At 37.4% G+C, this 12,707-nt stretch overlaps 1 protein-coding gene across 12 annotated transcripts in view; it reads left to right on the plus strand.

Moving 5' to 3' along the window:
• Window positions 1–12,452, plus strand: part of ESRRG (estrogen related receptor gamma) — a 518,556-nt gene extending 506,104 nt beyond the window's left edge. For all 12 annotated transcript variants that reach the window (XM_059717755.1, XM_059717759.1, XM_059717757.1 and 9 more), the window contains one exon: window positions 8,794–12,452. In XM_059717755.1, the coding sequence (XP_059573738.1) occupies window positions 8,794–9,038 (245 nt within the window). In that variant the 3' untranslated portion in view covers window positions 9,039–12,452. The remainder of the gene's footprint in view (window positions 1–8,793) is intronic.
• The last annotated feature ends 255 nt before the right edge of the window (window positions 12,453–12,707 follow it).

The following is a 12,707-nucleotide window of genomic DNA, read 5'->3' on the forward strand; positions in this document are numbered from 1 at the left end:
CAGACTCTGGTATATGGTATATTGTAATAGAGTGTATCTAGTTTGTAGGGATGCCATCTTTTGTGGGTAATTTAATGCATGGTATTATTTCTGGATCATGTTAGTGTTAGAATTCATACATATGCATCTGCAATAGTATCATCAATATGTACAAATATATCTTGTGGCTAATATAAGCAGCACAAAGAATTAGCTGCTTTCCTGTTATACTGTAGAATGTCTGATATATGTTTAAGACACAAATATAGGAAAGATTGTCATATGTTCGTGTCCCAGGTTGATTTTTTTTATATTATCATATAGATGACATCCAGATTTTTTTAGATATGTTCCTTTTTACCCTGCCTGCTAGTATTTTATTAAGTAGATTTTTCTCTGGAACCCAAATTATCACCTGAGCACCTAAAACAAGTGTTTTCTTATTTGTGGATTTAGACAGATATTATTCCCATTGTATACACTATGAACAGGAGGTAGCAAGAGATGAAGTGCCCAGAGCAACTCTATGCCAGAACTGGTAATAGTATCAAGTTCCTTAGTGCCCCTGCCTTAGCCAGACCCTATCAGCCATGCCCGTTGGCCACATAGCAAACCCAGATCAACCAATTAAAAACAGTTACATTAACCATGGTGGCACCAACACAACTGTGAATACACTTGGTTATTCACTCTGTTTTTACTGCAGAATACAAGTAGCTCTTTCTCTATGTTACAGTGATAGTTGGTTCGTTCATGGGAGGAATAGGACTCAATGTTATCCAACCAACTTTGTCTTTCCTTTGATATCTTTCCCTGTTATTCTGTCTTGCAACCTCCTTTTCTCCTGGGCCTTGCTATTTCCTCTTGATATGTGTTCAAAGTATTTTGCATTATCCAATTCATTCTGCATTGCTGAATTGTCTACAGATTCATTATCCTTCCCATCCATCCTAGTGAAATGTAAGCAGATTTAGGGACAAGAAAAGACAATTTGCCTATTTTTAATTTATTGTAATCTTAAACGTGCTGTTTTTATTACACTGTCAATCCTGCCTGCCTCCTGGAATAAACCGAGGTGTTTCTTGGACTGGTTTTTATTCATTGATTGTTACAATAAAATCATTCTCCTCACTGCTCATCAATGGTGTGAGGTTCAGCTTTCATGTTTTTTCCTAAAAGTAAACCAGGTCATTGTATACTGGAATAGCCTCCATGTTCACTGAAATTCTATTTTCTTTCTGTTTATTCTGTATGCTATAGCTACCTTTTTCTGGGTGCTACTGTTCAGAGTCACTAGGTATCTCTTCATTTGTTCCTTTCTAAATTCCAATATATATTCTGATTGAAATAGTCTACCTACTTCTAGTGTACTAAAAGTATACCTAGCTTCAGACTACTTCTGCCATATACTTTTAATTGTAGAAAGTATTCTACTTGTGTATATTCTTATGTCCAGCATTAGGACTCTGATTCCAGAAAAGATTTGTTTAGGAAGATTGTTTACACATGGCCTCAAAATTAGGCATCTGCTTAATTCCTAATTAGGAGTGGAATGACTTGCGTTCAGGTGCATTCCTGGAGCAGGGTATTAGTGATTTAGGATATGTACATGCATTACATTTAGATTGACCTAACAAAGGTTAGGTCAATCTAAATGCCCAGTTTTGCAGGCCTTCAGGAGGTGCACTAACTTAGATTGAGAAAGGTTTAACCTGATCTAAGACAGAATTAACTCAGTCTTCTGCATGCCTGTACAGATTCGCAGCACAGTCTTAGATCTGGAAAAACCAAGGCATTTGCCCTAGCCCCAGTGCTGTGCTAATCTCACCTCCCAACCCTGACTGGGCTATCTTTAGCTCTGCCTTGACCAGACAACACCCCCAGGAGGACCTACCAACCCTTCCCTGCAGACCTGCCAAACCTGCCAATTCCCCTCCCCCTGGACCCTGCAGCCTTTCAGTTTCAAAATAGAACATCCCTGAGTAAACACTGCAAATGGTGGTAATTCATGGAGTGTTTTTGCTTCATTATTGTCAACTAGAGAATAAAGGCAGATGACCAAATTCATCTTGAAGAAAAAATGCAGGTTTGGATCCTGCTGTCCAGAACTTATTTAAAATCATTATAATTACTAGTTTTCTTGTTCTTGATCTTATCTAGTTGGTTCAGGATCTCACAAGTGCTCAACTTGATTGGATCCATTTTTGACTTGTGAAACTTTTTATACTCAAGGTACCCCTCATTACACATAAGGCAACCCTCCAACAATGCTGGCTCATAGCTTTCACTTGGGTTTGGACTACAAAAAATACTAGAGCAGTTTTTCTGTTGCAAAGAACTCAGAGAGACCACAAGTCACAGACCACAAATAAGTTTTTGACACTGTGGAGTTCTATTTGAAATCTCTGGGTTTACCTTCTGAATCATGAGTAGGTGTTTCACACCTAACAGTGTTAATATTGCATGGTACCCCAAAGTACCCATAAAAGGATCTCATAGAACACTATTGAAAATCACTCCTTAGCCATACAGAAACCACCATTTTCTTGGTGGTGACTTTCTCATGCTACTTACAAGTGGTTACCTTTAAACCACATCCTATTTACACCTGCCTGTTCTGCTCTCTGCTGCCTACCCTTTGCTACTGGAGTCATTCTAATTTTTTTTTTTTTGCTCTCTGTATTCTGCCATGGAGCAATTCTTCATTTGAGACCCACGGATTTCATTTCTTCCATGTTATTTTCCTAGTGATATTAAGTACATAAATGATATAGAATACACCCTTCTTAACTTTCTGCAAGGCACCAGTAGGATTCTTTCAGGTATATTCCAATTGTTTCCTGTTTTTCACCCTTTGTGAAGTATCCCATATTATTCCTGGGTGGTTAGGTGTTTGTTTTCTGTGGTTAAAATGAAGCATGATTCTAAATGAAGCAGATATAATCTGAGTTTCTATCTAAACTTTGTGGTGATCTCAAAGAAAAAGCCTAGTTTCCTCTCATTTCTGCACAAAGATATAATCATCCAGGTTGCCCTGCAGCTGACTGAAAGAGTTTGAATTCTCTTTTCCCATGATGCAATAGGGAAACAAAGTATGTGCATGGATAAAATGATCCTCAGGGCAGAGCTCAATGAGCCAATGCCCTAATTTGTTGATTTTACACTCTCCCATTTGCAACACTGAACAACTACATCTTTCCCCAGTCCAACCCTGAAACCCCTGCTCTCAGCAGCATGTAGTGTTTGGTATATCAGTGAGTTCCTGTGCTTGGCTCTTGAAATCTTCAATTTCACCAAGCTGGGCTGCTTTTTTTCAGGACATTTAAGATCAAATCTTGCTTACTTCCGAATGAGAGTGTTTTTTCCTGTCCCTATTTAATTTCATTGTTAAACTAGACACTGATTTGAAAGCATCCCACATCTGGGTGTAGATTTCTTCTGGACAATACCTTTTAGAATGGTAACTGTAAATTATACAGGCTGTCTATGAGGGAGATAGTTGTTTACAATTTCACTTGCAGAGTAACTTTGCTGGAATAGGCAGAGCATTTAAAACAGTTTTGTTTAACATGTGATTGCATTTTATATGATAATTATTTCTTTTTTCTCTGGAAAGATGGTTTTATGTTAAATTATATGAATGCTTGTTGACCTCCCCATCATTTCCTAGTGTGGTCAGGGTATATGAAAACTAAGTTCATCTGCCTCTGGGTTTACCTATCATCTTTGAAGCTGCCAGTTTATAGTTGTTTGAAGATTCTTTTAAGTTTTTATTTTGGCTAGTTCAGCACTTTGGACTTTCTTCCTTATTTAAAAAAACAACAAATACCAGCATGATTAAGATTTATTTAATATCAGGTCTGGGTTGGCACTCCAAACTGCAAGGTTAGAAGTTGAAGAAGGATCTTAGTAGAGATTACTGTTTTTCTGAGCAGTCTGCCAGCTGAATCATGGTCTAATTAAATAGCACAGATTTAGTGAGTTTGCATTTAAGCATTAGCAGACCCTAGAATGAGTAAAGCTGAAATGAGTTTGAATCTTTCCTGTAAACGGGAAGTTAAATTATCAAAGTAATTTGATTAAATGATTTAAAAAAATTCAAGCTAAACCACAGTCTTTAAAGAATAGTTTGAAGTCTTAATCACTGTTTATGAGCATATCTCTCTGCTATTTGTTCTCACCTCATTTACTTGACATACTGCAATATATCTCCAAAGGGCACAGGCTCCCAAACTGATGTCCATGAATCAAGCCTGCCTATAGAGTACATGCATGTGGCATGTGGAGAGCTGGCTGGCCATTTTGTTTCCAGCTCTGAACAGAATTAAAAACAGCAAAAATACTTTAAACACTTAACTGCTATTACTTGTTCATGTAAGCAAATTCTGTCATTACCACAGGGATGTTAGATGTTCCCTGATGGAAGGGGAAGGCAGCCATAAGAGAATACTTTTCTTTTGAGAATCCAGGATTCGAGAGCTATGCCACATCAGAGATTCTTCTTTACTTTTCACCTCTGTATGTATATGTGTTAGTCAAAGTTAAATGGCTGAATTCTCATCTGAACTTTTACATGTCTATACAGTTGATTTTAGTAAAAAACAGCACAACACACTGAGCACTCTACACAAGATGTTTACTGCGGAGCTGCCCTATTAGCTCTGCAGTAAAGTCTCCACATTGACACATGTGGCCCTATTAGGTCACAGTAAACTAATAAACAGCACCATAGGTTAGTACTTGTAAATAGAAGTAGTATCCTGTGGTGGCATTATTTACCATGGAGCAGTGCACATGTAGGCACTGACGGAGCTGGCTAGGGCATGAGGGTGCTTCAGTGCAAGGACTGCCTGCCAGCTAGCCCCACACTGAAGCATCCTCATGCCCCAGCCAACCCCTCTACAGGATGTTGAGCCAGGTCAGAGCAGCCCTGGGCTGGCAGGCTGACTCCCTGGGCCCCTTGCCAGCCAGGGCTGTTCTGACCTGGCTCAGTGTGCTGCACTCCAGAGTGCATGTGTGGACACGGTGCCCGGGAGCAATACGCTCCACTGCAATATGCACTGGAGTTTATTGTTTAGCATTAATTGTACATGTAGATGCACCCACTGAGATTTTGATCTTTGAACTTTCAAATTTCTTAGCAACTGCCTGGAACAAAGATCTGCTCACTTTATATAGATAATTTTGTAGAGGGTGCAAACTGACAAACCTTCATGGTCAGAATATGTTGCTCCCTTTCTGCAGCTGAAAATTTCTAAAGGAAGACATTTCTCTTGCATACAGCAGCTCTGATCTGTCACAAGAACCATTATCCACAGCTCATACATCATCCTTCAGATATGGCCACAGAATGCAGTGGAAGTGTTTGGAAAGAAATGACTCCAACTGGAGTCCAGTGGGTGGGCAGGAGCAGTGTGTGTATATGGATGCTGAATTTGGTAGATTTACTCGATGATTACATAGACATGATTAACATCAAAATATGCATACCCATAAGGGCTTTTATTAACCCCTAATTTGCAGTACACACACAAAAAAAATCAGGGATTCACCTTTGATTGTCAAAGGTAAACATTATTCTACAAAATGCAAAAGCTGATCTCTTTATTAAAAAAATAATAAAATTTTGTAGAAGTGGAGGATGGGAGCACTTTGGCCAGTGCCAACATTCCCTTGAATTTCCTTCCCCCCACCCCTAGTTTTGTTACCCCACATTTTTTGTTTTTGTTTTTCCCAGTTTAATGTTTCTAGACCTGATCACCTGGATGCACAGTAACTGATGCTTGCAGTTTCTGCAGTACATATCTGACTGCATGCTTCTTAGGACATCTATTCACTAAGATCCAGAATTATTAAACATGCAAAATCCCCATAGGACTCCATTATGTGTAATTAACAGATAAACTGTCATCAGAATCAATAAAACGTGCTAAATGATCCAAACTTGTATATAATTAAGTGTCTATTTTAGAGCAGAAGCTGTAACTTTTTTTTCCCATTTGCACATTGCTTTTGAGAATAAACATGGGCCATGCTTTTTAACCTATTATTTACCAGTTCGGCTTGTGTTTTTTAAACAATGCCTTTTAAGTCAAAAGGGTATTTAAAACCTACCCAGATTGACTGATAAAATTGACTGATAAAACCTACCCAGATTGACTGTTACAAAATTGCTAGTCACATTACAGCCATCCGAACTGTTTGTTTGAGTAGGGACTGTGAAACCTAGGTCCCAAAACCAAATTTGCTGTAGTTCTATCTTTCTTAGGGTACAGCAGATATAAGGTGCTGTGTAAAATAGCCTTCAGGTGCATGAATCTGCTTAAGAAAGCAAAACAATAACAAAAGAAGATTTACTTAAGCTTTTCTCCATCTGAAAATGGAATCTTTGCTAAATAGTCAAAAACTGAAGTCAGAGCAGCAAGAATTTTGGAGTGGGATTAGAAGTAGGTGGATTTACTGCAGGCCAGCTCTAGTCCTGGTTACAGCCTCATCACTGCTGTAAGCACACACAAATTCATAGTTCCCTTGGGGCTATATGCCCTTACAGAAGGGTTACACATGGCCCATCCTCTGATTGGCTGCCGTGGTCCAAATCAGCTAACCTCCATGGTAAATACTCTATTTGGCTGTTTGGCTTTATCAAGTTCTTTAAGTCTGTATTCCTCTCTGTTTTGATAGCTAGGGGAGCATTTGGTTTGTGGTGCCACATTTTGCTTATAGCTGCCTTTCCTACCTTGTTACTTGCTGCTCTTGTGACCACTGTCAGGGAGATCCACTTGGTCTCCCCTGAGGGCAAACCAGAGCTTAAATAGTGAGGCCTATGATAGCATTACTCATTACAAGCCCTGGCAATGTTACTCATTCTATTTCACAGAGTTAGGGGATGTCCAGGACCCATCTCTGTCTGGTTGTGGTAGAGTTGATACCTTCTCCAGACTAAAAAGCATTCCTTCCCCCATCCCCCAGCAAAGCGTGACTGTGTTCTGTTTGCTAGTGATCCAACCTATGCTGTTTACAGAAAACTACGTAATGTAATGGCTGTTAGGTCCCCTTATGACAAGGAAATACTAATAAATTTGCATGCCTGTTAGAAGATAAAAAGGATGGCCTTAAGAGCCTACACAGGCTGAAGGGAAAGGAAGAAGATGGCAGCTGCACAAATAAAAGGCTAAATAAAGCAAATGTTCTTTATAAAAAAAAAAAATGTCAGAAACTATGCCCATGCATTTAGGAGAAAGACATGTTGGGATTCTAGGGTAGAATAAGCAACTAGAAGTGATGTCCCCAATAACTATTGCTGCCCTTAGATTAATACATTATGTCCAGGTACAGATATTACACTTTTACCAGTATAAGTGATCAGAAACCAATCTATATCCATAACAGAACACAAGTTAAGCACACACAACCAGGCTATACCCATAACAGAATGTAAGTTCAGCATACGCAGACTGGTTTAAAAATGGTGGAACATGGTGTAAGTTTTGCATACCCCCTCCCCCCTCCCCAGCAAAGGGCAAATGTCTGTTCTGTTTGCTACTGATCTAAACTATGCTGTTTGCAGAAAACTATGTAACAGGTCGATTCTGCATCAGACTTTTTGAATGTCTGTACCTAGCCATTGTTCTCCAACCTTTTCAAAGTGTGGACTACATCTCTTATGGATGAACTCTTTGCCAGGCTCTCATCACTTTCTCTTCTGTTGCTTAGATAGTGGCTAGTTAAAGGGAAAATCGTAGGGCTGTAGGATTAACCCATTTTGTTCAATAGGGTCATAGATTTGATCTTTCTATTTTGTAACTGTTTTGATTAAAGCTTTATATATATCTGGACCAAGCCTCCCATTATCACCTGCAGCTTCTAGTGCTTGAACCTTTTCCAGAGGGCAAGGATTTCTGTGGGTGATATCTTTTACTGGGTCAAGCATATGGTTGGGAAAAAGAGAAGCTTTCAAGGCATTCTTCTGTTTGGTTCCTCCTGTGCATTTTTCTAGGGTTCCTACTCATTTCTGAGCTCACAAGAGTTTTTTTTCCATAGAAACACTTCACAAACAAATATACAGAACCAAGCAAGATGTAGAGAGGTGTTGGGTTTATTTAATTTTGATTAGGTTGGCAAAAAAGAACTTCAGACTATCCTTGGTAGGCTACATCTAGCAAGAACTATCCATTCAGCATTGCAGAAGTGTTTCTAAGGACCCCTTTGATGTTCTTTGCAAACTGTAGTTGAAAGCTGTGTAAGGAAGGTTGGTTGGGAAACAAATATCTTTAATTGACCTATGAGGGTAGAAAGAGACTCATGCCTATTCATCCCCTGTTTCAGCCCAAAGTCCATCTGGTCAATGGCTTCTCACTTTGTAAACTCTGCCTTGGGTTGGTACCAGGTGCGCCAGAGAGGTAGGAGTTGTTCTTGCAGCAGCAGCTGCAATGCGTTGTGACTCAGATGGCCTTTGCCCCCTCAGCGCTATTAGTTCTGCATAGCTAGGAAGGCACTGTAAGAAAGTATTTAGTTGCATGGAGGATGGATTTGTTTTGGTCAGTTTGTACATGAATTTAACACTTTTACAAGATGCCATGACATGTTTGCTACTACAAGGAAGATCCTGAAAGCCAGTATAGAAATAAATGGATAATACTTTTTTGCTCATAAAACAATATGAAAAACACTATGTAAACCCATAAGGCAAATTCTGTGAACAAATATGGTGCCATTACGTATTACAGTGCCAGATACCACCTGAAACAGCTACAGTCTTATGCTGGCTGTCCGGCACTCCATGCTGAAAACTGATGTTATTCCTTTGTTTTGCAGACTCAATGCACATAGAGGATGTTGAAGCAGTTCAGAAACTTCAAGATGTCTTACATGAGGCTCTGCAGGATTACGAGGCTGGTCAACATATGGAAGACCCACGTCGAGCTGGCAAAATGCTGATGACTCTCCCGCTTCTGAGGCAAACCTCCACTAAGGCAGTGCAGCATTTCTACAACATCAAACTGGAAGGCAAAGTTCCCATGCACAAACTTTTTTTGGAAATGCTGGAGGCCAAGGTTTGACTAAAGCATCATGGGCCTTCCCATCATGCACGTTGAAAAAAAAAGGGAAAATAAACAGGATAATAATGGCAAAGAAACTTAGTGTTTAATTAAGAAAAAAAAATGACTGCACTGAAATTAGCAGCAAGACTGTGAAGCAGCTTTCAGCTCTTTCTTCTGTGTCTATCTGATGCAGTTTTCCTTTTTCTTTTCTCTCTTTCCCTTTTCTGTTCTTTCAGTTTTTTTCTTTTTCTTTTCTTTTTTTTTCCTTTGCTGCTGAACTTTTTAAAAGAGGTCTCTAATTGAAGAGAGATGGAAGCCAGGCCTGCCAAAGGATGGAAATCCATAATATGGATGCCAGTGAACTTATTATGAACCATAATGTCCCCAATGACAAAGGAATCAAAGAGAGAACCATCGTACCTAGCAGTACAGTACAACACGATGAACTGACTGAATGCAGTATTAGATTTCATAGGAGCAGTCTCTAATTAGACGACTAAGCGACGATGCATCGGCTGCTTCTTATCATTGCATTTTCCATCTAGATCAGTTACAGCCATTTGATTCCTTAATTGTTTTTTCAAGTCTTCCAGATATTTCTTAGGTTAGCTACGATGTAACTTTTTCAGGGAATAGTTTAAGCTTTATTCATTCATGCAATACTAAAGAGAAAAAAAATACTGCATTATTGTGCTGGCTTGAACAATGATGAACAATAATGAAGGACAAATGAATCCTGACGGAAGATTTTTTTAACTGTTTTGTTTCTTCTTACTAATGGAGATTTTTTTGTACCAGCTTTACCACTTTTCAGCCATTTATTAATGTGGGAATTTATCTTACTAAAGCAATAGTTGAAGGGAAGGTGCATATTATCACGGATGCAATTTATGTTGTGTGCCAGTCTGGTCCAAAACATCCAGTTTCTTAACATGAGCTCCAGTTTATAACTAAATGTTCACTGACTGAAAGGATTAGATTACACCTACAGTATATCTGAGTAGTCTAATATATACAAACTCCATATTGAATACAAATCTGTCAAGATGTTAGGAAAGTGCGACCGTATATAAGTACAATCGCTACATGATCTCTAACTGCTTCAGTTGTAAACAAATGAGATACTGCCTGTTATTTGCAAAATTACAAAGTTCTTACATGAAGACCTGTGAACCAATAATAACTCAGAGGCAATAAGGCAAATGCCAAGGTTTGCAAAATTAAGAAATCAGAATAGTAGATTTCTGACCAAATTCAAGAATTTAACACTTCTACACTATATCTGTTAATTTAAACTTTATTTTGTAAATTGCAATCTTTAACAAGTAGCTAAACCAGTATATGTGCTTTTCAACCAGTATTGTCACAGCATGGAAGTCGGACAGTTTCAAGACTGTTAAGAGGTGTAATCTAATGTATAAACTAATTAGATGCCCCCAGAAAACTACAGTCGCTAAATAACCAATAAACAATAACCTCCATCAAATGCTATACCAATGTACCAGTGTTAGTAGCTGCTCCCTGTACTATGTGAACATCCTTATTCTATGTACACAGATGTAATTAAAATTGTAATCCTAACAAACAAAAGAAATGTAGTTCAGCTTTTCAATGTTTCATGTTTGCTGTGCTTTTCTGAATTCTTATGTTGCATTCAAAGACTGTTGTCTTGTTCTTCTTGTGGTGTTTGGATTCTTGTGGTGTGTGCTTATAGACACAGGGTAGAATTAGAGACAATATTGGATGTACAATTCCTCAGGAGATTACAGTAGTATATTCTATTCCTTACGGTAATAAGGTTCTTCCTAGTAATAATTAAGAGATCGAAACTCCAAACAAGTACTCATTATGAACAGATACACGTTGAAATCGTAATATTTTCAAACAAGGGATAATTTCTGTAACAGTTTATTATAGAATACCAATGTATAGCTTAGAAATAAAACTTTGAATATTTCAAGATTATAGATAAGTCTAATTTTTAAATGCTGTAAATATAGCTTTTATTCAATCATCTCTCAGATGGTGTTATTAACTCGCTCTGTGTTGTTGCAAAACTTTTTTGGTGCGGACAAGTTTCCAAAACTATTGCTACTTTGTGTGCTTTAAACAAAATACAATAGGATGATGGTACATCGGCCTTGTGCTAGAAAATACTGTGTATCTATCATTAGCTATATGGGACTATATTGTAGATCGTGTTTTCTCAGTAGAGAAGTGACTGTAGTGTGATTCTAGATAAATCATCGTTAGCAATTCATTCAGATGGTCAATAACTTGAAATTTATAGCTGTGATAGGAGTTCAGAAATTGGCACATCCCTTTTTAAAAATGATAAAAAAAAAAAAATACAACTCCTGGGAAAAAAGGTGCTGATTCTATAAGATTATTTATATATGTAAGAGTGCAAAAAAAATATTTTCCAGAAAGTTTGTGCAGGGTTTAAGTTGCTACTGTTCAATTACACTATATATATATAAATATATAATATAAATATTGTTTTTGCTGTATCACATTGAAAAACTTGGGCTTCAGAGTCAAAAGCCAATCAACTCAAGAAATACAAAAAACACACAAAAAAAAGAGGAAATGTGTTAAAGGCACACGGTGCAAAGTTTAGTTTTCATTTTCAGTAATTTTTCAGAGCTGCAAAAGAACAAGTATCTCGAGACTGTAAACATATTAACTGAACTATAGCTAAAAGAACTGCACGGGCTTTATAGTATTGTTCATCTTAAACCTTGCTGGAGAAGAGTACTTTCAAGACCACTTACTTAATGTGAAGTGTTGGGTAAATTTCAAAAGGTGTATGTTTTAGCCATAACAATTTAATTTCTATTTTTTGCTTCATTTTTTAATTTTTTTTCTTATTTAAAGCAATATGATTGTGTGACTCCTTGAAGTTACACATTTGTTTCAATCAGATCAGATTGTTGTATTTATTCCACTATTTTGCATTTAAATGATAACGTAAAAAGATATAAAAAATTAAAACTGCTATTTTTCTTATAGAAGAGAAAATGGGTGTTGGTGATTGTATTTTAATTATTTAAGCGTCTCTGTTTACCTGCCTAGGAAGACATTTTATGGCAGTCTTATCGTGCAAAGATTGCAAAAGGACAAAAAAAAAAAAATTAAACTGCTTATAATAATCCAGGAGTTGCATAATAGCCAGTAGTAAAAAAACATGTCTATAGCTGTAGATGGGCTTCACATCTGTAAAGCAATCAACTGTATATTTTTGTGATGTGTATCATACCGTGTGCTCCAACCAATGTCCATTTGTGTAAATGTATTTATTTTATATTGTATATATTGTTAAATGCAAAAAGGAGATATGATTCTGTAACTCCAATCAGTTCAGATGTGTAACTCAAATGATTATGCCTTTCAGGATGATGGTAGAGCAATATTAAACAAGCTTCCACTTTTGATTGCTTTTATTTTATTTTTTGTGTTGTGGTTTTGTTTTTTTGGTTTTTTATACGAGGGAAACAAATCAATAAGCATTACCTTTTGTTACTTCCATTCAAAGAGTAGCAAGCATTATCCCTATTCCCTTAAAGTAGAAGACGAGTATAAATAAATGCTATATAAAGCCTTGTCAAAATGAATTCCAGTGTGGTACAAGACATTTTGCATACTCTTAAATATGCAAAATGTCTCATAGCACATTAGAATTCATTC

Source organism: Alligator mississippiensis, chromosome 1, assembly GCF_030867095.1.
Source record: "Alligator mississippiensis isolate rAllMis1 chromosome 1, rAllMis1, whole genome shotgun sequence".
Classification (NCBI taxonomy): domain Eukaryota; kingdom Metazoa; phylum Chordata; order Crocodylia; family Alligatoridae; genus Alligator; species Alligator mississippiensis.